At 38.8% G+C, this 27,365-nt stretch overlaps 1 protein-coding gene across 2 annotated transcripts in view; it reads left to right on the forward strand.

Moving 5' to 3' along the window:
* Positions 1-26,887, forward strand: part of ttyh3a (tweety family member 3a) — a 51,331-nt gene extending 24,444 nt beyond the window's left edge. The window contains exons 3-14 of one of the 2 annotated variants that reach the window (XM_046834582.1): positions 2,855-2,966; positions 3,131-3,351; positions 4,071-4,166; positions 6,316-6,388; positions 8,101-8,176; positions 10,700-10,755; positions 13,244-13,336; positions 14,474-14,566; positions 16,664-16,800; positions 18,115-18,288; positions 20,487-20,562; positions 23,682-26,887. In XM_046834582.1, the coding sequence (XP_046690538.1) occupies positions 2,855-2,966; positions 3,131-3,351; positions 4,071-4,166; positions 6,316-6,388; positions 8,101-8,176; positions 10,700-10,755; positions 13,244-13,336; positions 14,474-14,566; positions 16,664-16,800; positions 18,115-18,288; positions 20,487-20,562; positions 23,682-23,756 (1,282 nt within the window). In that variant the 3' untranslated portion in view covers positions 23,757-26,887. The remainder of the gene's footprint in view (positions 1-2,854; positions 2,967-3,130; positions 3,352-4,070; positions 4,167-6,315; positions 6,389-8,100; positions 8,177-10,699; positions 10,756-13,243; positions 13,337-14,473; positions 14,567-16,663; positions 16,801-18,114; positions 18,289-20,486; positions 20,563-23,681) is intronic. The other variant, XM_046834583.1, reaches the window with a different exon arrangement.
* Positions 26,888-27,365: the final 478 nt, after the last annotated feature.

Genomic DNA, 27,365 nt, shown 5'->3' on the forward strand with positions numbered 1-27,365 from the left:
TTTTGTGCAATGTGAAGACTTTTACTGTCTACAAGGACGGTTTTAATCTGAAATGGCTTCCTCTTCACTGGATGAGAACACTTATTAGCTAATGGCTGCTAGAGCAGTGTAGTGCACTACATACCAAATAGGATGTAATGTTGGCACTGAGAGGGAGAGTACAACGTAACTGAAAATGAACATGCATCTTTAAATGTTAAAATGTTGTGTTCAATTAGATAATCTTGTTGGAAAAAAATCACTATAATTCCAACTTTTATACACTATTTCATAGGGTAGAAAAGAGAACTTAGCCATGTGATATTTATTTTCTGTGTATTAGTGGTTGGACTGCCTCAGACTCTGTTTAGTCGTGCTGTCGCATAATTGAAGCTAGGCTTAAAGACCTCTTCTGCATTTATTCATGTCTGCCTTCTGTGGCCAGGAGTCCCAAGAAAGCAAAATTGGAAATGGTGTGTGGGAAGGAACGCATTCCCTCACTTACCTGTCAATCAGGTGACACTGGCCAATCCTGGGCATCTGTGAGTTCATGTGTGCAATCTGTGCATAGAGTGAATTGCGATGTCAAACACATATGTTATTCATACAAAAAAAGGCATGAAATTCGGGCTGTTTAGCCAAATCTGGAGCTTTGTTTCTGAGAGGGGGAAGCTATGGTGAACTCGAATCAAATTTGATTCGAGTTCACCATAGCTTCGCCCTCTCAGAAACAGAGCTCCAAATTTGACTGAACAGTAGTAATTTAGTAGTAATAGAACTTGTAGTAATAATATTTTCTTCATTCAAATTTTTTACTGAAAAATCAAATCATGACCAGAGGGTATCATTGCACTCCTTCTTAATTCTGATTATGTAAAGTAACAGAGGCAATGAAGATTTGCTTCTGAGCAATCAAGGCACACATTGTTCTTTTCCGGTTGGATAAAATACTGCAACTCAGTGAATTAACAAGTCATGACTCATTCTGAAACATGTAGTTCAATAGACATAATATAACGTTGAGTCCTTCAAGGATGCGTAAAACAAGTTTTGACAAACTGTATTTGTGAATTTTTTTAAACATTTTTTTCCTTTAATGCTTTTGTAGACCTGCAGACCTTTTTACAGTCTTGGCACAAATAAAAACTTTGTGGCATTCTGATTGTTAAATTAGTTAAATGTTTTTTTTTTTTTTAGCTTGGAAATAATTAAATAAGTGGTCCTGAATAAACGAGTGGTTAACAAGTGGCTGTTGAAGTCTCAGGCTATTTGTGTTTTCTGTTTCTTTTTAGTCGTCAGAATATGGATTTGTTTCGACTAAGACAGTCTTAGATGAGGGCAGTTAAATGTTTAAACTTTTAGAGGGTAAGGAAAAGTGTTTGTCTTGTAGGTAATGAGTGCCTACTTGCCCCTCACCCCTTATGTACCAAATTGAAATCTCTGTTGATGTAAAGTGTTTGAAATGGGAACAAGAGGAGTCCAAATTAAGTCCCTTCTTTGTATCTGTGATTGGACAACACACACTGTGTTCTTGATGTCCTGTTTTGTACTTGCCATGAAGTGATCGTTCTTGTTTTTGTATGTATGAGTCAACAGAGTCATTCAATTGGATCTGTGGCCTGATACAGAAATTAGTTCTCATAAGTTTAAAACTAAATCTTTTTGTTTAGTTAGTTAGTGTTACACAAATAGGCGTTGTAAACTGCTGCTTTTTAGGAGCGGGATGGTGTATTTTCAAAAATGAAGGACAAACCTGGTAATAGCAAGCAATCTGTTTAAAGATGCCGATGTGCACAGGTACAGATGATTATAAATGTAACCGCATGTAGGGTGTGTGTTTTGTTTTGTGGCAGTTAAATTATTTGTTTAACTCCGTCCCAGCAGATTATCCCTCCAGATTTACTGCTTTGTCGGAATGCCGGAAACTTGAGCCAAGCCACTATTCTAGGAGTCATGTGACAGTCTCTGGGAGTCACCACTATGATGTCTCACTTTTGCTCTTCAGTGCTTTGAAAAAGTCGATAAATCTTAATTAGGCTGGAAGTCGGAATTAACAAGTACGTTGCCCTATTGCTGAACAGAGGGCGGCTTTTGATTTTGCTTCCATTTTTTCATCGCATTTTGCTGGAATCAGCAAGTACCGGCATGAAAGCTACACGCCTGTGTTGCTCATATCTGATCGTGGCTGGACGAGTTCGCAGGGTCATTCACCAAGCTGGAGTGTACGCGGAATGTTTCTCCATAGTGCTGCACATGCGGAAAACTACAGTGTCGACAAATGGCTCAATGAGTCTTTGTTCAGATGGCGGTGCTCCACAGGGTCCCCCCGCTAGTGTAGAGACACTGATTCTTACTCCTATTGAGTACTACACAAAAGGACTGGACGACTACAAAGAGGGAGGGATAAACTCCAATAGGAGGATATGCCCTCAGAATGGGGGTGCACTGGTGCCACCTGGTGGTGAGGTAGCACTAAAGTAAACAGCCTTTTGTTTTGTTTTTTTTTTTTTGCCAACATAGATCCCACAACTGCATGTTGGCAATATAATTAAAATAATATTTAATAAGAGCAGTTCTTTCCATCTGGAGCACATTAGCCAACACTATGGCTTTGATTGTGCTCTCCTCCATACCCACCTAAACTACATGATCATCACTGAACAAAATAAATTAATTCATTGTTCTGATGCAGCTTCGGCGGTGTTTATCAGTTTTGAAATAAAGCAGCTGTTCTTCACAACTAGCTCTATTACATTGGATTTTAACAATGAGTTTGCCAGATTTCCTCTGCAAGAACATTATTCAGATACCCTCGTCCACCTCCTCCATCATCTCATCCTGTTTTTCATGCCCACTCTTTTTGGTCTCTTTACAGTGCTGGCATTGCTGTTGGTTTCTATGGGAATGGAGAGACCTGTGATGGAGTTAACCGTCTCACTTACTCACTGCGCCACGCCAACCGTACTATTGCCGGCGTACAGAAACTGGTAAAGCCTCCACAGTTTCTTTTTTTTTTTATCAAACTTTGAAAGCATTATTCTGTGCATAATCACCAATTTTTACACATATATGTAAACCTCACAATTACCAGCATTTCTGAACGACCCTAAAAGGAGTATTGTGTTTCTTGTCTGTGGTTTTGTGCTTACAGGTATCAGATAGCACCACCTCCCTAAATCTGACTGTCGATGAGAATTTGCAGCATTTGCAGAGCCAGTACACGAAGCACACTGATTACCTGTCGATTGTGCAGAAGCTGCAGGGCCAACTGGATGAACTTCTCAAACAGATGGTGGAGATCCCTTTCTGGAGCAATCCCAGCATTTCCCTGGAGGCACTGGCCGTCAGGATTGAACTCTATGACTGGTACAGGTGAGATGGAGGAAAATACATCAGTGGGACATTTTTATTATTGTTTATTACATGCGGTTTAAATATTAGTGCGATTGGTTGTGTGAATCAGAATGTTTCTTGTTGCATTTGAACAGAGCTTTACTGACTGTTTTGTAAATGAGGGAAGTGTGAGAGGAAGAGAGAGAGAGAGAGCGAGAGAGAGAGAGAAAGCTGAAAGGAATACTGACTGTCACACCAAGCGTGAACAGTGCTTTCTTACAGAGAGTGAAAATTAGCATTTTACTCACGCCCCGAATCTTTCAGCCTATTGTCACGTTTATATATATATATTTTTTGCCAACTGCTTTTTGCATAGGTTAGACTAGAATCTTCTTTAAAAACCTTCAGAGAAAGAAATCCATAGCAAATTAAAGATTTCAACAACATGAAAGATGCCATTTTTTTATAAAATAAGACTTTTAAATCAGATTTTTAAAAGAATCTGTGTAACAGTTTGTTGTAGTGTGTTCAGAACCCCTGTATAAATAAATATATATATACACGTGTGTGTGTGTGTGTGTGTGTCTGTTTTTATATATATATATATATATATGTGTGTGTTTATGTTTTTTGAGTGGATTGGCTGTATTAGAGTATTTAAATAACACATTTATATATTAATCTCCCTACAGCTGCTTAAAGGAAGTCATCTCGCTCAGTACTTTGGTAATATGTTGGTAATATATTTGTGGTTTTAGGTGGCTCGGCTATCTGGGTCTTCTCTTGTTTGACGTGTTCATCTGCCTGCTGGTGCTCTTCGGCCTTATTCGCAATTCTAAAGGAACTCTGATTGGGTGAGTATGCGTGTGTATTCATGAATAGGAGTTTGTCAGGTCGTACAAAAAGCTCTGAAAAACCAGCTTGGAGAAGCTTCACATTCTGTCACCGCATTAGATGCATAAGTTTTTTTTTTTGCTTCACCGTGCCGTGTATGTGTGGGAGTAACTAGTAATGGGATCACCTTTTTAATTATCTTTGAGGTTTGGCCCACAGCACAATTTTATCCACCATCCTTTACAACACGTATACAGTATTTGTCATGATTAATATTAATATAAACTGTCTAATTATTACTATTCACATTTTTATTTGGCTTCATCCAAATTTCAAAGGCACCCATTTTACAGTAGACTGCGGCAGCAGTACGTCAATCATGCTGTGAAGTTAATCAGAGCCTTTACGCCAGGCACTGGCTACATACAGGGCAGCTATTCAAAATAAAAACAAGCAGATTCCATGCTACGCTGGCAACTTAATACAATTTGTAAGTGATTTAAATCAACCTATAATTGTTTGTTTCATGATACTTGCTTTTTTGAGTCCTCTTAATTATGAGAATGTTATATGATGTTTAAAAAGTCTTCTAAATCTTAATGAATGCAATAAATTATCATTATGAATGTTTGTAATATCACCTGAAGTGCCTTTCTAACTGGAAATAGTGCTCTACAGAAATGCCAAATGTTTGACTCTTTCTTGGCTCTTATTAATTGTAGCAGCATTAGATCTGATTGCAGTAACAGCTACTAGAAACTTTTGTGTTAATGATTGTAAAATATAGTTGTATCTATAGAACATACAACATTATTTTGATCTTGACCTGGCGCTACAAAGTCCAGCAATCTTTTTTTTTTTGGGGTAAATAACTCTTCTGTTGTAAAATGGGATTTACACTCATGAAAATATTACATAAAGTGCACTATATAAACTTTGCTAAGCTGACAAACCCAAATCTTGATCCTATTTGCAAGTAAATATTTATGGAATTTGAGGACTTTGAGCCTTTATAGCAGACTTTCTGGGCAAAAAAAGTTCACTACAATATATTGTTTGAATGGGGCCATTTTTCATATAAAACTCTTGAAGTCTAAAATTAAAAAGCTATATTTCCAGAAGAGCAAATATATTATTCTGTTATGATTATTTTAATAGTCCTTCATTATAAATGCTCTATAAATCCCCTTTACTAGGCAATATTTTTAGCACAGGCAGGGATATTTTAATCTCGTTGAATCTGGTCATTACTCATGCTTGCACACTATGGAACCACATACCAAGCAAATGAAAAATAAATGTAAGAAGTTGTTATAGATTTGATAGTTAAATATATGAAATAATATTTTAAAAAAACAAAGAGTTTTGTATAGATTTATTTTGTTTGAAGTTTGCATTTACACATTTCATTTCTGTACTTATGTGCACATTTTATTCACTTAATTTTTTTGACCGTTTTTTTGCAAAAAAGTGTTTCTAAATGTATTCCTCTGAATATCATGCATTGATTTTTTGCAAGCGTGACAAATTTACATCTGGACACATTGATTTGTTTTAAAGCTTAAGAGTTTGTACAAGCTTTGAACTATAGTGAGGTCAGGTTTAAAGTACAGGACCTTATGACTGACCCCATTAACCTTCTGCTGCCCTAAAATAAGTAACAGCTGCGTGGACGTTAGCTATAAAACTCTAAGACGTCTGTATCTTTTCTGTAGATCAAGCATTTTATTTACGTTTGGGCGTTTTTACATTTCACGTCTGCTACAATGCTATATTAATTTGAGGATCTTTCAGGACTAATGAGAGCATGAAGGCTTTTAGAGAAAGGCTTGTTTCAGTAAGATATAAAGCGCCAAAACAAACAGGGCAGGTTCTTTTCCTATGCACCCAAAGGTTAATGAATCACCAGTATATCTCTTGGTGATATATTCTTGAAAGAGATTCCTAAATGAAAGACTACTCTTAACCTTGCATTCAGAGAGGTAAGTTTAATTGTAGACACACAATAATACCGTACTGAGGTTGTAATAAAGGGTTTGATGTGGAATTCCTAGAGCAGCAGGAGAATCAGCGCGCCTGTCGCACAGCATGATTATACTGTATGAAACGGTAATGCTATTTAGAACACTCATCATTGTTGTTTACTTGTGTCGCTTTGTCTCCATGCAGGGTCTGTTTACTGGGTGTGTTGGCACTGGTAATCAGCTGGGGATCGCTGGGTTTGGAGCTGGCTGTATCCTCGGTGAGTGTCTCCATGGCAACAATACCCAGTTTTTTTTGTGTGTGCGCTCGCTGTAAAAACCTTACATCGCTTTCCATTTTGCTCCTTCTTTGCTCCACCTGTACATGCCACATACGTCATAGCTGCATCACAAGGACGAGGATGTTCTGCATAACATACCTTATAATGTACACCCTGTGTTGTAGGGTACAAATATTGCGACTGATATAAAAATGATAATGTACTGTGTGTCTTTGTGTAGCCTTCTCAAGGATGATGGAACAATAATCCACAACACTAAGAAAACAACTATTGTGGCCTTTCTTTTTTTCAGTATCTTTTGGTCATACGTTACTCATGTTTTTCCAGTTTAAAATAGTAAGCAATAGCAAACAATATATATTTTTTGGCTGTTTATGGGTGTGTTTTTAAACTGCGGTCTTACGTTAATGATGTCACTTCGTTAGAGCTCTGACCCACATGCACACAGGATATATCAGGAGTCTGTTTTCGATGTAGTTTATTAGTTTATGTACATCTGGTCTTTTTGAAAGAACTGTTCAATGCAAATCATTTTCTTCTACATACGTTTAACACTTATTAAAAAATCATATTAAAATCATTCAAACCTTCAGAATATTTTTACTTTTTTTATATATATATATATATATATATATATATATATATATATATCTTTTATTGTAAACATTTATGGGAATACCATTAATGAAGAGTCAAACATAATTCAGGGTCTTAAAATATTGATACATTTTAGAAATATAGAGAGGAGAAAAAGGCAATATGTGCAAATGGTGTATCAGTTTAGGATTGTAGTATGAGGCACATTTTTTTCAAAGGTAAATGCCATTTTACATTGAGGACCTACAGTCTCAAGAACACCACTTCAAGATCAATGTCATTTATGTGGAGTTTGTACATTGGACCTCTTAGATTTTTTTGAATGTTGAGCTATTTTATGAGTTGCTTAGTAGCTCCTGGTTCCATATTTTCAAATGACTATATAAGACTGTAGAAAGGACATTACTCATAATCTTACATTCCAGTGCTCATGTTAGTTCTCACTCTCTCCAGTGTTCTGTATTGTTTAAAGACTATAATCACACTCCTGATGTCACCTAAATGAGGATGGGTTCCCCTTTTGAGTCTGGTTCCTCTCCAGGTTTCTTCCTCATAACATCCAAGGGAGTTTTTCCTTGCCACAGTCGCCATTGCTCCTCATCAGGGAAAAATACACATCGTTCACCTTAACTGTTAAATTCTATAAAGCTGCTTTGAGACAATATATTTTGTGAAAAGCGCTATAGAAATAAACTTGACTTGTTCTGAAGTGATTTTTGGTTTTAATACTGCATATTTTTCTGTTTACACTGTGCACAAAAGGGTTACATTAGCTGTGTATGAATAGAAAGAAAACTCTGGTTGTTTGATGAACCCAGCAGTCTGTAGTGATGGTTATCGCACAGGCTAATGTTGAGGACATAAATGTGGATATAAAACTAGGCTGCTAATTTGGCTCCCAGCATTGTATGACTTTCAGTTAGAAACTAAGACATAGCTTGTTGTTTTACCATGGCTTCAGCTTTTGATTGAGATTGTTCTTCCCCACTAACCCAGAGCCTGTTTGGAATGAGTCAACTGGTCTAAGAGTCTTGAGCTTTTGTTAATCTAGAATGAAATGCTTTCTATAATATCCATTCTCATCCCATTCACAGAGCTCGAGTGACTTTTGCGTGGCACCAGACACGTACGTCGCGGAAGTGGCCGAACGCTACAGAGTCATCAACAAAGGTGAGATTTTACACTTTTGTTTTTAATCATCATCTGCCAACGTCTAATAAGTGTGCTTCCGAGGTGAGTCATGGGCTTGTGGGTTTTGCCAAGTGAATAATAACCGAACACGGTCTTGCCCTTTTGTGATTGAGTTCATACACGTGGTATTTTCTCACCGTGTTTTCGGCTCACACAGGCTCTTGTGTCCTGTTTGCGTTCAGAGAAGTTAAACCAGCTTCTTAGCTCATAACAACAGGCAGTAGAGTATAAATTATCAGCAGGAGGCAGCTAAGAGACCATGTGTGTGCCAAATACTGGTCTCTACTGATCAGGAGGAGAAATTAGAGCAGGACCGAGATAGGTGTTCCTGTTTCACAGTAATGCTGCACAGCAAAAGGTAAAGCATGCAGTATGACTATTAATTAATCTTTTCTTTTTTTTACCCTTGATCTTGCTTCGCCTTTGATTTTCGCTCTCCTACTTGCTTTTGAACATCAAAAAAGGGTTTTTCTTTCCCCAGCTTATCGCAGTTACCCTCATAGCCCACAGCAAACACCCTGACAGTGGCTAATGACTGTGGATGAAACGAGCATACAAAATGATCATAGAAGCATTAACAAGGTCGCCAGAGTGCCAGCTCTGATCATCCTTCAGACCCTTGTTTAAAAAATAAATAAATAAACTCTCTGTACTCTGGGACCTAATTATAAAACTTTTCCCCATTATTTCCTCTGTTTCTATCTTTGTCCCCATGGAATGCTGTATAAAGATGTCTGTTATGTTGTATTGTATATTACAGTGTCTGATTTGAGTTAGGCTGGCACATGCTTTTTTGGGCTATTGTAAGATCTTCTTTGCAGTAATGTCTCAATAGAGCAGCCTGTCTGTCTGCCCTCAGGGCTCTAGCCTCTCCACTGCCTCTCAGAGGTCACCACTGTGATTATCTGCCAATGTCTTCCTTTATTCTGTCCTTTGTTTGTGCCAGTATTGTCTTCTCAAAGTTAATCGTAGTTGGAAATGGCTGTACCTTAAAAAGCAGACCACTAAAGTTTCTTGATTTTTGGTGCAAGGACGACTGTGTATCGGATATGCTTGTTTCTCTTGGGTCGCCTTTTACACTCGCCCCTATTGATCATGTTCTATTTTACGCTGACATCCCCAATTGCCCGATAATATGTGCAGTTACTAAAGTTCACGTAAAGATGATTGATGAGGTTCTGGGTCTGTGGCTCGCTTATAACCCTTGAAAGCCTCTTGTGTTTGGCCATGTGTGGGCATAATTGAGTGAGCGTTTAATTCTTCTCATCAGCAGACTTGTTAGGTTTATTGTGTGTGTGTGTGTGTGTGTGTGTGTGTGTGTGTGTGTGTGTGTGTGTGTGTGTGTGTGTGTGTGTGTGTGTGTGTGTGTGTGTGTGTGTGTGAGAGAGTGTGAGGAAGCCAAATCTCAGATGCAAATGAGCTCTACCACAACCAGGAATGGATAGTGATTTGTTGGCTGCTGCTTGTCAGGGTGCCCTTGTGTGTGTGTGTGTGTGTAAAGCTATGAAAGAGAAGAAAGCGTGAAAGGTTTAATCACTCCTCCAATGACCCAGGCCTACAGCTCTGACTCACTCACGAATCGCTCTCTCCGTCTGATTCGTGTACGCAAATGTCCGCAGTATAGCGGGTGTGTGAAAATCACAATTACGTCTGTGCTGGAGCTTGTCAGGAGGTGGTGTGAATATGTGGCGCTTCCTGCGCAGAAATAGAGCGTGGGAAGCTTTTTATAAACCTGTTTTCCTCCCACATATGCGCACTAACCTGCATCCGACATCTCCCGAGTCGGAGTGGATCAGCGAACGTGTTCACAGACGGCTTTTTTTCAGCCTCTGAGACAGAAGGCTATTCCAACAGAAAACACATTTGTTTCTTATTTATGGGCTAATTGACTAATGCGAGGGTGAGGGGACTGACCTTGTGTTCCGGTCGGATATTTTTTTATTGCACATGTCTGAATCAGGCTATAAAGGGGATTTGTGGCAAATTATGTCTGTAATGAAAAAAAATAAAGATTACCAGGTACACTATTTGGCCAAACATTTGTGAACACCTGACCATCGCACCAATATGTGCTTGGACATTTCATTCCTTTCTGTTTTAATAAGCTCCACACTTCTGGGAATGTTTTCCACTAGATTTTGTATGGGTATTTGTGATGATTTGGCATCATTAGCAAGATCAGGCACTGATGTTGGGTGTGAGGGTTTGGGCTGCATTCGGTTTCAATTCCAATTCATCCCAGAGGTGGTCAGTGAGATTGAGGTCAAGGTTCTGTGCAGGACACTTGAGTTCTTAACACACCAAGTCTTCATAGAGCTTGCTTTGGACCTTCTGGCTATAGTTTTTTGGAGGCCCACTTATCATTGTGTGATAGTCAGGTGTCTACAGATTTTTTGCCATTCAGAAAAAAAGAGGCATTATTAAAGGGTTGAAAATGATGTCTGGATTTCCAGTTATTTGTTTGTCATTGTTCTTAACCTACCATCTTTCTTGCTTTCAAAGACATCCTGCAGTATTATCTACGGTGCAGCGTGGGCCAAACCAACCCATTTCAACAGGTAATAGTGGCTTCAAACATTCAATCATTCTCAATCAATATGTATATTTCATATTCTTTATTTCCTTTTACTTTTGTATGCAGCTTGGCGTTTGTACAATAAAATGAACCTGGTTTATCAAAACTTTATTTGGAGCCATTAAGGAATTTATGATCCTTCTCTGGAGACATACTACCCCATGCTCAAATTTATGCTCCCCCCTCAAGGTTCTATAGAGCATTACCACTGGTCTTCTACAGCTCTCTGTACACCAGACAGCACTTTGGCCAAGGGAATCTAATTAGATTTAGCCCTGGCTTTATGTGAATAATATATTACCCTCCTTTTTGTTTATTTTTTTTTCCCCCCCAAAGTATCCCACTGCATTTAACTAATCACAGGCAGGTGGTGGCAAGCCCTTTCTATTTTAATACACAGCTCATTGCTTTTAACCAGCGGCTAATAGTCATATGGAGATTGTATATTGATCTCTGTGAGCCACTGAATCTAACTGGTGTCTGACTGATTCCACTTATATAGATGAGATGGCCACAAATTTCAGTCTTGTATTTAAAGATAAAGATGCGCTCTTTCTCTTTATGTCTTGTGTCTGATTGATATATTGGGGCCATAAAGATAATTTTTTCCAGCATTGATTTAATAATTTCCTGTCCCTTTTTTGTTGAGATGGAAGACTCAAACAGATACATATTGATCTGGTGTGGCAAAAATGATTGTGACAACAGGCTTTTTCACAAAGCAATGCAGAACAGACTGTACAGTCACATACAAGATGCCTTGGGTATTCTTTTTTGTAATTTTTTCAGCCTTTCATGGCAAATTTAAAAATAGAACTGTTGCTAAGAGCCCGGGCAGGCATCAACATGCTTTTTGAAGGCGCCTTTCAAATATTAATGCATTTCTGAGATGTCACGGTTCCTTTGGCACTCGGCACTGAAATGGACTGCACATGTTGTATTGTTGTATTATTTCTACTCCTGTATTTCTCACAGAAAATCCTTGGGCAGCCTGTCACCCACCACCCTCTCTATCTTATGGGTTCTTATGCATTATTCAATCTCACTAGGGAATAGCAGTGGGCAAGGGTGATGATGCGTCTCAGTCAGCAGACGAGAGACCATCTGTCACTTCTGTTCATTCCATATCCATCTCTGACCGAGTATTCATGACATTCAATGCTCAGTTTTCCTTTCGTTCCAGTTTCAAACACATCCGAAACACACCTGCTCAGCAGCGGCGTACAGTCTTGCTTGGACTAGCTAGGTTTGCAGCTGAAGTAGAGGATACTTTTCCAAGATTTAAGAACTCACTCAAATGTGGTGAATGTAAATAATTAAATCTTTGGAGTACTCCTTGCTAAAACTCAATTCAAATTTATTGCACTGCATTCAGGATGTTTTTGTGATCACAACGCAAATATGCAAAAAATGTTAATATCAGGAAAAATAAAATTTCAGGAAATCACCAAATAAATTTTCATAGCACTATAGGATCCAGTCCTATAGTGCTATGAAAATGTATTTGGTGATTTCCTGAAATATTATTTTTCCTGATATTAACATTTTTATCATATTTGTCACATTTAAATGATTTGGACAATCAAGCATATTTTAATATTACACAAAGATAAACCCAAAATGCAGTTTTTAAATGATTATTTCATTTATTAAGGGGAATTTTTTTTTTCTTCTTCCCATTTTAAAGACAACAGTATTTGGACACCTGACCATTTGCATGTGCATGTGAACATCCCATTCCACATTTAGTACAAATTTGCTGTTATAATAACCTCAACTCTTCTGGTAAGATGTTCCACTAGATTTTAGAGTGTACTTGTGGAGATTTGTGATCATTCATCCACAAGGGTGTTCGTAAAGTCAGGTACTGATGTTAGGGTGAAGAGGCCTGGGGTGCAGTCAGTGTTCCAGTTCATTCTTAAGGTGTTCATTAGGTTTGAGGTTGAGCTCTGTAGAAGGCGCCTCAAGATCTTCCATCAAGATCTTCCACTCCGACCATATCTTTATGTGCACAGGGGCATTGTCATGCTGGAATAGGTTTGAGTCTCCTAGTTTAAATGAAGGAAATATTTAATGCTATTACATTCAAAGACATCCTATACATATATAATTGTGTGCCTCTGACTTTGTGGTAACAGTTTGGTAATTTGCTTATATATTATCTATATCTTATATTATCTCTGTCTATCAATCTGTCTGTCTGTCTACCTATCTACAGTATCTATCATTTGTCTTGTTTCAGTGGGAGGAACATGGCAAACCCAAGTATTTCAAGAAAATTGTCACTCACACTTTGCTTTTATTTACGTGTGTGTGAGTGAACCTTAATTCAAGTTCACTGGTAACCAGGCACATTAATGTTATTCCCCTAAAAATAAAGTTAAATTCTGTAAAGCTGCTTTGAGACAATGTCTGTTGTGAAAAGTGCTGTAGAAACAAACTTGACTTGAGCAATATGTCTTGTGTTATAGAAACTGTCTGGAAGCCACAAGGCTCTGGTGGAGATGCAGGACGACGTGTTGGAGCTCCTGCGTTCTGCAGTGCGAGAATACCCCCAAACCAAAGTGTGTACCACACACCATACACATGACACACCATACACAGAAAAAGTCTTTCAGCGTGACTGTACCTCAGGACCATGTGCGTGTGTTCATGGCATCTAGTTCTGATTCTTCCCTTCTTTCCATGTTTACTAACATAATGAGAGCAGATAAGTAGGAAGTGTGAAAGGGAAGTGGTGACTTTTGGTGATACAGGGGTGTGTGTGTTTGTGTTTGTAAAAAAAAAAAAAGAAACGCTGACCCAGTGGGGGAAAGATCACACACCGATCTAGCCACAGGAATTTAAAAGAAAATTCCATTGGGTTTCTTTTTATGTTTTTGTTTTATGAGTTCTTCATCATGATAAGAGTTGTCAGAAGAGAGTATGTTGTGCTTTGTGGTTGTCATTTCAAAAGAAAGAATGGGTGACGAGTTAACGTCTGATTATATCTGATATATTGTAATGATAACTTGTTCGTCCAGCTTGTTTTGCAGATGTTTCACTACCCTGAATAAGTACGACAATTATTAAATTAAATTCAGAATTGTTGGCGAATTTCTGTGGTATAAGGGAAGTCAGCACAAGGCTATTCACCAATTTCTGGTACAAAACTGCTTCTCAGACCTATTTTTGGTCCTCCTTAAAAAAAAAAAATATCTCTATTTAACCATAAAAACATATGTTAGGAGCAGATTTAGCCTTCGTTCAGAAATATGTTTGACTGTAGAATTCATTAGACAAAAACCGCTGCCCTTCAGACTTCTATAATAAATTATTTAATAATGATTTTTGTTCTGAAATGGAGAATTCATTTAACATGGGTTAGAGTTTAGGGTTAATCTGTTACATGACAGATTTCGAACAGAAGCACTCCCATGTGTCTGTGTGAATAGCCTGCTGTCTGTGTGGAAAGCTTTTTTTGGGGGCTTTTATAAGACTTTGAGCATGTGTAGATTCGTCCATGGTGAGGGAGTCCCAGAGGGAATTATGTGAAAGATGCAAGGTTTTGGTGTGTTAAATGTGAGTGAAAATTAAGTGCGAGTATACTGCAAAATTAAGCACTGCATTCTCTATATTGCGCACATGCACACACTACAGTTCTGCTTTAGTGCAGCCTGACCCAGTTATGTTGCTGTTTTTACTCTCCATCTTTCTTACAGAGCAATCTAGAGCAAATTCAGGGGGTTTTGAACACCACCGAAATCAGCCTGCATCAGCTGACTGCCCTTGTAGATTGCCGCAGTCTGCACATGGTAAGTGAATCTGATAAGTGTGTGTAGTGTTTTTTGTTTTGGACAGACCCAGGACAAACATTGTCATCCTCATCCAATACCCAGCTTCACTTTAGTGTGTTTTTTTGTCCTGTGTGTGTACAGAGCTAGTGTGAAATAACCATCAGTCATGGAGCATTGTAGTATAAAGTAGGCTTTGAGGTATTTTAGGAGTGTGGTCTCTATGGGGGTTTCTGCTCAGCAAATTACCATTTTTAATCTCTGGAACAGACATGATGGATTTTATTATTTTTTATTACACACACGTGTTGAACCACTGAATTTTGACATGTTAAACGGTGATACCATTTCTGTTGTAGCTCACCACTAAGATTTACAGCAGATTATGCATAAACTGATTAGATTTTATTTAACTATGGGCACTTCTTTGTGTTAGTGCCACATGCTAGGTTTTAAAGCTTTTAGAGAACAACAACAGGTTAAGTTCCTACTCTGGTTATTCAGCCTGTGCATTGTGCAAGCTCTTAGTGTGTTGTTATAATGCATAATCGCAACACCTTGATGATGACTAATAGTGGATAATTTGCAAGTGGGAGACACTGCAGCGCTGTTGCCTTTGCGGAAATCTATGTCCCTGCGGCAGCAGGGGCTGGAGCTCGCTCTGACTTCTGAGACTCTTACACGGTCCTCATTGTCTGTACAGCAGAGTACAGTATTAAAGTGTTCTGTTCATTTCAAAAATGATAAATATGGTGTTTGTGTGTGAGAAATACATGGCGTGTGTGTGGGGTTTCTGCAGCTCCTAAGTTCTGAATGCCACGTTCTTCTGTCTAGTCACGAATCTGGGATTGTGGTGGAGTGTGGGTGTGTGAAGAGTGTGGGCTTGTGTCTTATGCTTTCTCTCTTTTCCCCTCCTTCTTCACTTTTTCTTTCTCCCCCCTCCCTCTCCCTTTATTCCCCCAGTACATGATTATGAACATGACGTACATTTGTGTTTTAGAAATGTGTGTATGTGTCCTCAGTAGCAAATATGTGTTTCCGTTACTTTCAGCAGGATTATGCAGGAAATGATTGAGCTCGTGTGTGGGGGTGTAAAATACCGTCTCTTTCTATGATGACAAAAATATCACGATGCTAGAAGATGCTCATGATGATACTGAGGATTTTTTCACCGTACTATATTAGTGAAACGTCTGCTAGATTTGTTCTCTTCTGGATCCATGCCTGTATATATGTAGCACAGACGCACGCCAAACAGTGTATCAGGAAGATATATATACTGTACTACATATTATGTGTCAAAGGAGTGATTGAGATCAATAGGCTACTTGTACACTAGGGCTTGGGCCTATTTTTGTGGTTGTGAAATAGCATCTATGGAGTCTCTGTTTTCTTTCAGCACTGCAGCCAACCAGACCGGAATGTTTTAAATTTTAGATTTTTGTTGTGTTTTTTCAAATAAAATTGTCTAACTTAATTTGGGTATATTCATAGATATGTTCTTATTGTCGTAGTTGTTCAAGTTTTAAAGAGGCATGTAGTCCGACGCCTTTCTCCAGCTTATTTAGAGATAATATGGATGAGTTCCAACATGTATTGCGATAACGTTGTCGAGGATCATTTTTCTCTGAGCTTTTGCAGACACCATATAAAAGGCTTCTGTATAAAATCATTCAAGAGCATCATCATTAAACTGGACAAGCTGGGAGCATTATCATTTTGGTTAGAAAGTGAAAGTAGTTAATCTACAGGGTCAGTTGTATCCTCTTCCTTTACTGTCTGGCTCAGCAAAATTAAATGGTAGCATAATTGTCATTTTAAACCATTGATGTCTCAAGCACATCAAAAAATAAAGTATTGAACCATAACCGATTATATCTAGTGTTTCCTAATGATTAATCAAAAAGGAGACAAAGGGTATAAATTCATTTGAACTCGTTTTGTCACTATAGTTAGAATGTAGTTCAGCTGATTGGATATGCTGATAAAAAATTGTGCTCATTTTAGAAATTCAGATATTGCTAGATCATTCATATTCAACAGCTGCATGTAGGAAGATGTGCTCATTTGTTTCATGTGTTTAATATGTGTGTGAAATGCTGTTTTTTCTTTCTGCAGGATTACGTGCAGGCTGTGACAGGACTTTGCTATGACGGTCTAGAAGGGCTGATTTACCTGGTGCTCTTTTCCTTCGTCACAGCCCTCATGTTCAGCTCCATCATCTGCAGCGTTCCTCACACATGGCAGGGTCGAAGGTGAGCGCCGTGCGTGTGTTGGGAAGGAAGTTGTAAAGCTTTGTCCTGTTTTTGATTCTATTTACTGTTCAACACATTGGTGGCGGACTTTGCGCGTCAGAAACGCACGCGTCCATAAAAATTGTTGGCGCGCGGGAAATCCGGCTGCTCATCATGAGATACGGCATTAATGTGTGTCAACTGTGCATGTGGTTGGTTGGTGGTTGGTCCAAATTTCTGACTCATCTTCATGAGTCCCCAGCACAGGCGCAGCTGCTTCCCCTCTCTTATAATCATTTCCTTTTCTGGATTCGAGGCAGCAGGGATTAAACAGGAACAGGGTAGAACCGGATTTGAGCTTTCCATAATTAACTCTGATCTTCAGTAGCACTGGAGTGTCTCCTTCATTGTCGCAAGATGAAGCTCTTAGCACCAGGTCTCTTTATCACTGTCAATCATCCACACTTCAAAGAGTGTGTAAGTGGGTTAAAAACAGGGCAGTTTTAATTATAATCGGATCGATCATGAACAGTAGCATTAACACTTCAGAAAAGATTAAAAAACAGGAGGCATTTGAAAAACATTTTATTGAGGCTACATTCATGTTGCCGCATTTTGTGTCTGGAGCTGGAGCACAGTAGGTCTTTGTTTCTCTCAGTCATGCTGAATCCAGTGTTTCGGAGCTGATCGCTGAGGTTTGAAGTGCTCTGCTGAACAGTTTCTCCACCTGACCGTGGTGCCCTTGTAAGATGCTGCAACACACTGCAAAAAAAAACGTGTTCTTTCTTTTTCCAGCAGGGGGAGGTAGAGCTAAAAAGGTGACATCATCTAGTTGCTGATGTTTATTTCTGTGCTTTCTTTTGGCATGATCATCTGCATTGAAACCCGTCGAGACTCAAGATATTGCATTATGTGTGATTGCGCTTACTAAAGCCAAGCCAGTGCTCGAATAGGTGCAGTAGATGGTACTGATTAACACTGATTTAATAACTAAATTGTGTTGAAGTGGTTTTTGCGTTCCAGTCAGTTTCCTCACAGTCTGCAAAACAGGAAATTGAAAGAGAGAGAGAGAGTGAAAGAGAGAGAGAGAGAACAGGAAAAAGCTTCTGTTCTTGCCTGTGGCATTATGGGTTATGAGGAGCACTGCAGAAACGTGTGTGCTCATTTTGTTCTGCAGACGTCTTAATGTGATGGCAAAGTCACAGTCTGCCCTCTGCTGGCCACATCTATTACTGCCAATGTCAAGCTAAAAGCTGTGGAACGTCAATAACATAAGTTTGATGACCCGCCGTCTCCCCCCACCCCCACCTGCCCCCTGCTTTATTGCGCACTCAGGCCCAGTGAAGACAATGAGGAAGACTCCGCAGCTTCTGGAGGAAGGCAAAACCATGATAACTTGTACCGGGTGCACATGCCTAGCCTATACAGCTGTGGCAGCAGCTATGGCAGCGAGACCAGCATCCCTGCAGCAGCACACACTGTCAGCAATGCCCCCGTTACTGAGTACATGTAAGTTACGCATGTTCACTTTATACACACTCGACCCTCAAAGTGATGCAAAAAACAAATGTTAGGGTGCAAATCAACAACTCATGACCTTCCACTTTTTACAACTTTGTACTCTCAACATCTGTCCCATACACGTGTGTGTGTCACCATATATATTACACAGGGTTCAGCCTTTATTCTTGTCTGATAAGGGACAGTGCCCTGCATTTTCATACTTGCTCCCTCATCCTTGATGACGCAGTTCAGAATGAAGGTTTTCAGTATTAAAATGCCATTTTTGCCGCAAATAATGTGTACATTATACAGTGATTGTCACTGTCTGTGAAGCAAACATGGAACACAAAAATTAGGCTGAAAAACCTTACATACTTACTTTTGGTCTATTCATTTACAACTGTCCATAAGAGAGTTTTATTATTTAGGGGAGAAATTCAGTGGAGCTTAAGATGATATAAATAATAGAACTGAGGTTTTCATATGCTTTTCATTAGGGTTTTTTTTTTTTTGGTAGGCGCAAGCAGACTTGAAGACGTAATGTTCTGGATGCTGGATCTGAAAAAGGATCACATCAATCAGCCTTTTTCTCTATGCTTTTGTCCTTTTGTTCACAATAAGAACTTTTTATTTTTTCGGCAAAAACACTCCCAAGTGGACATTGTGTAAAAAAAAAAATAATAATAATAATAAATGCTGTTTATTTTGGGATGCAGTGTAAAACTGAGGGAAAAAGAACTTGTGGAAGAAGCAATGGTGTATTTGAAGTCATGTGATGTTATGTGTCAACTCTAAACAAACAAGGTGACGGCTGGTGGTTGATCTGTGGTTGTTGATTTGGCTGATTTTAATGTCACAATGGGGCAAAATGTTTACTCTGAATGGCATCGATTTAAACACACAGAAATTAATTAAGCATATGACAGTGATGACCAAAGCTATTCATACATTTTCAACTGTTTTGGTGTGGAAAGCAGTTATTTGGAAAACGTTTAAAAACCCCAGTGTGGGTGAAGAGCATTTTAAAACGTGAATACAGTTCTGTCTGGATTAACATGGATCTAGCCTGTGGTGTTTATTTTCACTTGTGTTGCTTGTATTTGAGATGTATTTCGAACAACCTTACTCTGAAACGGCATTATAAAATCCACAACACGGTACGTCATCACAACATTTCGATATGCAAAATGCAAACCAGGTCTCACAGGCGGCAATTCTGATTTTCAATCGGATTACATCATTGACTGAAGGTTTTTTTTTTTCTCAGTCTAAGTAACGCACTGTTACATAAAACACAGTAGGAATTAATACAGTGTCTGGGGGCATTCTCTGAAGTAGACATAAATCATACATTTACAAACCTCCGCACCATATTACTGTTTAGAAACCGATTTTTATTATTTCAAAGATATAAACTATAGAAATCTAAAAAAGGTGTTATTGACTATTCAGCAGTAAGTCTCTTTCACCAGAGTTGCAGGGATTTCATTACTATGTGCAATGTCAAGACGCAGTTTATTTATAAAGCACATCTAAAAACTGTTGACCAAAGTGTTATAAAGATACAGATAAAAGAAAACATAAAATGGAGAATTTAGTCATAAGCTAAAAAAAAGACTTAAAATCAAGATTCGGTGAGGATTTCATATAGAATGGCAACTCCATGGTCGGTTTTTAATCATGTCCTGGGGACAGTTAGCTGTGAGCCATTTTGAGGACAGAGTCACTCTTGGACGATTGTTGAATAGAGAGGAGATCTGAACATTAGGCAGGTGCCAGACCGTGTAGGCTCTTATACACAGAGCTTTAAATTTGATTCCATTTCAGACTGGGAGCCAGTGGAGAGAAGTGAGATGTCTGTGAATAAATTCAAACCTTCCTACAGATTAGCAGTGAAACAACCAATACGTTCGGCAGATTTCTTTTTTCTTCTCTGCCTGCTAGGATTTTCTTGTTCGCAGTGTCAACACGTCTGCAGCGGTTTTCGCATGCGTTCCTTAATCTGGTGTTGCTGCAATTTCGTGCAAATTTAAGAACTTTTTTCTCACATTGTGAATTTCCATGAGACATAAATGGCAAAGCCGGGTTTACTATTTTATATTTGCTTAGAAATTTAGCTATGCTGAAGCTTGAAAATAAAAAGTAGGCTACCTTCTGGTGAGTTTTGTTTGTTCATACTTGTGCATCTTTCTTTCATCACACAGGACACAGAATGCAAACTTCCAAAATCCTCGCTGTGAGAACACTCCTCTTATTGGGAGAGAGTCGCCTCCCCCTTCTGTAAGTGTCTAACACTAAATGACACACACATACACACTCACACACACACTGTTTGTATACTGGTAGTTCGTTTAATGTACACAGCATGTTGAAAAGGGCATGGAGCTGCGTTTCTGTGCCTGTGTGAGAGAGAAAGCTGTGTCTCTGTACAGGCTGTCAGGTGAAGTTAGAGCACACCAGGATCACACAATGAAACCATTAGACCTTTCAGAGTTAGTTTGGTGTGCCGACCTGGCAGTGCAGCTTAGTTTAGAGGACTGAGACGACTTGAGAGCTGCAGCATCAGGTTGATGTTAATAGATGTACCTTTTAAAGAGAGAGAGCGAAAGAGAGAGATGGGGAAGGGAGTCTGAAAGGTTCTGAATTGCCTGTTTTGATTTTGTTGAAGTGTCACATAGCTTGTGTGTCTGCTTTACACTCTTTTTGGCTGAATCCTCCCTCTGTTATGCAGTTCGGTCTGACTGCACTGGACGCAACGGTTACTGCTACAGACAGTTAAGGGCCTCAGGGGCTACTACTCGTAATGGTATTAAACCTACAGGTACTGAAGTCATCTGGTCCATCCCCCTAATTTCTCCCTGTCTCAAATGTGTTCATGGTGGACAGGGCTATGCTATTGCAAATTTGACAACTAGCCAAATTGATTATTTTAAATTGAAGCACAGAGAGGATACGTGCATGAATCATAGATTTCACAATGGGGCCATTGAAGTCGCACCACAGAACAGTCTGTCCGCATGATGCATTAAATAATTCGGGAGATTTTTGTATGATAGCTATTTGCTTAAAAAAATAAATAAGTAAACAGAAAAGGGAGCTGGTGAAATCAACCAGAAGCAAAAGCCATGCCAAAAGTGTTGACTATGCTATGCTCCATCAGCTATGGTACGATATGCAGCGTTCAGATTACCTCAGAAGTAGGAAGTAGGAACGACATTTTGGTAAATTACAAAACAGGGAAAATCATTGTAGTCTTGATGTTTGTCATTTGTTTGCAACAGAATAGCCAGCAGTCTGTGATGTATATTAACCGTGTAAATAGATTAATTACAGTATCAAATGTTTAAAGGTATGAAGTGTTGTACTACTTATGGTTCATGCTATGAGTAGCCATGTTGATTTGAGGTAATTTGTCATTTGAACTTTGGGTTGGGGAGACCACCTCGAGTTCTCGAGTAAATAGTGGAGTGGAGTGGAGGGTTTTTTTTGTATTGTTTTTCTAGTCAGTGTCATGAATAAGGAGTTACGCCATTCAGTGGATATGCAGAATAATTTCGTATACTGTTAAAATCGCTTGCCTTGCTGTTGCCTATGCATTGTGTGCGTCATCTTAAATTAGATACTGTTGCAAAAATAATAATAATAATAAAAATAGCAGCCACTAGAGAATGGCAGATATTTTGGCTCAACATTTCACAAACTGTCACGTTGTCCATCATGTATACAGTCAACCAAAGGCCATAAAAGCTGCTGTACCCAATAGCCTGTTGCCCCTCCTTTTGGTGTGCCATGCTGTTTTTATTTTCATGACCTGTAATCAGAAGCACTCCAGATCAGCTCTGCTCCTCAGAGTTCAGTGTCAGTAGTAAGAGTTTACCTTGGCCACACGAAGCAGACATGTGTATCATCCTATTTTTTTTTTTTTTTTAGATTGTTAGATTCCCAAAGTAGAGAAAGGTGTTTGCTTTTTTTTTTTCCTTCAGTAGCGTGTGGTTTGAGGTAGTTTTTAGTAGTGTTAAGCTCTGCTAACAACAACGACCTGAGATGTCCTCAACAGGCTTTTCTCTCCTTCTGTCTGTCATTTGGAGCTTAAGTCTAGATTGGCAGAACCTAGAGAATGGAGCGTTAATGCTTTGTTCAATGCAGGTCTCTTTTCAAGGATGCTTATGGGCTGCCTTTGTGTGTGCATGTGCATGTGTGCATACACGTACATGTATATGTATGCAATCATAGGATTTCTGATAATCACAGGGGCTCAAAAAAAGTCTTGATCTGCAAGTCAGCACCTTATGAAACTTGACACATGGAGCTTTCCTGCTGCAGACTTCAAGAATCAGACTGCTCTGTTAGTGCACTGTTCATTACGCACTAATGAAGAACCTCGAACCAATAATCTCTTGGTCTTAAGACTAATTTACATCCAGTACTTGACCTAACTGAATCTTTGCATATAATATTTGCTGTGTATCAGATCATAATGTACAAGTATACTAATGTAGTCTAATTTGTCTATTAGTAATAAATCCAACCCACATTCAGAGCACAACATCCAGTTTGTGTACTCTAATAATTAACTGATCATTCATCATTCTCTTTTGACTGTATTAAATCGTGTTTTGTGTTGCATTCTTACGGATATTTTGATGACTGACATCGTGTTAAATTCCACCCATTCTATAATTGAAGCAAGCGTGTTTAATTCTTGTCAACCGCAAAATATGTTTGTACCCTGATTTGGTCTCAGTGCAGCACTCTGTTACTTTTGATAGTATTAAAAGCTCAAAACCCTAATGTATGGTGTTTATGTACTCCCAGTCAAAAGTATGTGGACACCCAACCATTACACTTTGGTGTGCTTGTCTATTTTTTTGATTGAGGCTCCTTTTTGTTGTAAGCTCCACTCTTCTGTGAAGGCTTTTCACTAGGTTTTGAAGTGTGGCTTTGGGGAATTTAGCTACATAAATGAGATCAGTTACTGAAGTTTGGTATCTGAGGTGTACTCTGTGTTCTAGTTCATCCCAGAGGTGTTTAATGGGGGTGAGGTCAGGTGCTGTGCAGGACACTCGAGTTCTTCCAGTCCAGCCTTCTTAAACCATGTCCACATGGAGCTCGCTTTATGTACAGCAGCATTGTCATGCAGGTTTGAGTTCCGGTGAAGTTAAATTGTAAGGCTATGGTGCACACAGATGTTCTGTACAATTCTGAGCTTCATACTTTGTGGCAAATGATTTAGGGCTACATAAGAACTACATATGTAATGTAATGGTCGGGTGTCCACATATTTGTGGCCATCTATGGCATGTGTTTTTAGGCCTGCTGTGTAAGAAGTCAATCACATGTAAAACACGTTTGTTACCCATGCTTGTGTTGAACACCTTTCTTTGTTTGTGTTTCTGCAGTACACTTCCAGCATGAGGGCCAAGTACCTGGCCAACGCCCGGCCTGATCCCAACAGCACCGCTGCAGCACATTAGAGAGCTCCCAGGGACATCCTTAATCGCTCACATAAACACACACACACACACACACACACACACACACACACACACACACACACACACACACACACACACATTTTCAAACCCCCTCTCACAAATGTGCCCTTGCTCCTATAACCCATAAACAGACTCCAGCAGGCCCACCCATCCTATTTCAGACTAAAAGGACCCCCACATATTCACCAGTGAAGAGGCCCCTTGTTTACACATGACTGGCCACAGTTCCAAAAAGTGGCATACTCCTGACAAGTGTGTGTGTGTGTGTGTGTGTGTGTGTGTGTGTGTGTGTGTGTGTGTGTGTATGTCTGTCTATGTGTGTGTATGTTTTACAGGTCTATGTGTGGGTGTACATGTTTGTTCGTACATGCTGCCGTTGCTTTTTTGTGGTGCTTTTGCCAGAAGAGCCTAAAGCCCCAGAAGTGCAAAGCCAGTCGGGGTATCTGGCCTATCACATTCCTGCATGACTTCTATAATGTGACCTCGTGCGTGTGTGTGTACATAGGATTATTTGACTGGTTAGAATTTTCTAGGCTTTCAACACAAAACACAGTAGCATCCACTCTGATTAACTGGATCAACAACACGATTTCAACTCACCACCCGGGTACCTCCGTGTATCACTTCTTCTCAAATAGAAGTGCGCAAGAGCTTCTGCAGTGGGAATGAATGCCGATTAGAACCAGTTTGAACAAAGTGTATTTTGAAATTCACTGATTCCGTGGTGCTAGCTAATCTTATGAAATCTGAAAAAGAATACTGCCATTATGTACGAGGAAAGGAAACAAGTAGCAATAGTGTGGTTTAGGGTTGATATAATGGCTTAGGGGTTAGCTGTAGTTTTAGAATTTCATTTACATGCTTTCTTTTAGGTGGAGTAGTGTTAATTAAAGCCATAGCCAGCTTTAGAAAACCCTGTGTAAGCTCCTCCTTCCCTTATTTCTTTTTTTTTTTAAACACCATGCATGTAAATAACCACTCGGAGGTCCCCGGTGCGATCAAAATGAGACACATGTTCATAGCGCACAATGTTAAACAGCAGCGTTGCTGTAAGAGTAAAAGCTGCTCAGGTTCTCTAATGCAGAGATTGCCAAACATGCACACAAAATGGCATATGAGGGTTTGGGTATTTGATTTTATTCACCTCAGCTCTCTTTGTATATCATACCTACTAGACAGCAGGCCTGGAATTTCAGTGCTGATTTCAGCAAGATACTGCATTTATAATGTCTGTGGATTCTAGGAACTGCGATCTTTTCTTTTTAATCGTACAATTTTGGTCTCTGCCATGGAAGTGACACGTTTTCAGTTATCTATGACATCCGTGTTGCATGCATTGCAGCTGTTTTTCCCTCCACAGCAGGATTTTATCATTGTGTACTTGAGAACTTCTCTGTACTGTACCTGAACATGAACTATGAACTTGGACATATTGCTGAGCAAGCATGGACCCGAATATGGCTGTTAATTTTTTTTTTTTTTTTTAATGTATATTTTTTTTTTACCTCCATCTTTTGAAGCAGGATGGACTCACAGGGCAGAGGGAAAAGCTGAGTCAGCGAAACAGTTTGCCTGGAATGTCCAGGAAAGTTTTATTTAACGTCAACATTTTTCTGCTTCTATTCACCAATGTTATAACCACTAAGTTACCATGGATTATGACAGCAACTGCAGTACATCTGGATTAAGGAGAACGTGCTATATGGAAACTTGCATCTCCCCAGATAACCTCTCTCTAACACACACGGACACATACTCACACACACACAAACACACACACACACACATACATACAGATGTTGATGCATGGTCCACCATTCACCATGTCTGGGGTCCTCTGCCAGATTTGAACATGGATGGTCTCCTGCAGAGAGTCGCGAGTTGGTCATCGATGTTTTGATTATTCACACAGCTTCTTCTCTTGAACTGCACCCTGCTATGCAATGTCATGTGCAATGGTGCAAGCCAGACATAAACCATTTTGACATTCCTGGCTCAGGCTGGGGGGTGGAAATTTCCCTAAAATGCTACACCGACCAAACCATTCCTTGTACAGCCACGTTCCTGGGACAGGGGCATGCATTCTGGCTAAAGACTGATCATGTATAACAAATATGGACAGCTCGTGTGGACTAGAAGAAACATAATCAATGGAAAAATAAAATTAGGAGCAAAAGGGATTGTGAAAGACTTTGGGTGGAGAAAAAGGAACCTGGGTTATTTGTGTCTTTTAAGTCATAGCTGAACATCTCAAGCTTTCTGGACTCTAAGCATTTGTTCATCAATTTCTCTGAGGCATGGTGACCCTTTCGATATGGAGTGTGTTCTGAATTGTTCTCGTGTGCTACTGATGCTTATTTTTTGGGTTCTTTGAATTATTGCAATCAATAACGAGGCAAGGTTCCTCGACTGTGCCAACAACCAAACCATGACTTTGAATCTTATTTCCCCTCATACCTTTTAAATGTTTCCCCTGTTTTAAATGGGCCTTTTTTGTACATTCACAGCTCAGCCTATGCCTGAGCAATCAAGCAAGTCGCCTGTGAACATGAGCCTGACGATTTAAGAATCGCCTTCTTTTTTTCTATGTGAACGACCATTTGTTAGTAATGCAATATATTTTATTCTTTTTATTTGTCATACTCTGTTAATTTCATAATGCTAGAACAGTGTGTATGTATGTGTATATGTATACATGTGTGTGTATGTGTGTGTGTATATGTATATACATATACACACACACATGTATTATATAAATATATATTTATATACATCATATAAATATACTATATATAAAACTACAATGCAGAAATGAAGAAAACAGTAAGACAAATTTGCAATTCCATAGTGCAAACTGTCGCACTTCATTTTATTTTATTTGTATTTTTTTTTTGCTAGTCATTGTGGCATATTTTTAGGATGATTAGTAAGCACATAGTTTGGTATTTCATTTAATTATTTTGAGTGAATTTTCACCTTTTATCTTTTACCCCTCTTTCTTTTTTCCCCCTTTAAATTTTTACCATTTACTAAAATATTGTACATGTTAAACCTGTGGTTTTATTCAGCTTGAACTCAGTGTTTTCAGATTAAAATAACATGAACTGACAGCAGGTTTTATTGTTTGTTTTTTGGCAAGTAACACAGAGCTGAAAAGTCTTTATCCTTGATTGATCGATTGATTGTTCAAAACAAATTTGTTATTAAAATAGTGTTTACTATTTAATGCACAATTAAGGTTACGAAGAAAATATAAATTTTCTTCCACAAACAGCGAAATTTTATTTAGAAAATGTTTTTAATTGTGATAAACCAATGATAATATGATGAGCAAACACAATAAGCAAAAAGATTTCAAGGTGAAAATGTAAAGCAGATGTTTAAACTAAGAAAAACAAATCTTATTAGATGTAGTTCTACTATTATCGGGTTCCTAACTTGACTGGACACCAATTAGAATTAATTGACCATTTAAGCTAGGTCATGACTTTTACATTAAAAGAAAAAAAGAAAAACTACATTAGGTACATTAGGTAATATTTACAATTGGCATTTTAACATTAGAATCCAAATGAACATGAGGCAACC

Source organism: Silurus meridionalis, chromosome 22, assembly GCF_014805685.1.
Source record: "Silurus meridionalis isolate SWU-2019-XX chromosome 22, ASM1480568v1, whole genome shotgun sequence".
NCBI lineage: Eukaryota > Metazoa > Chordata > Actinopteri > Siluriformes > Siluridae > Silurus > Silurus meridionalis.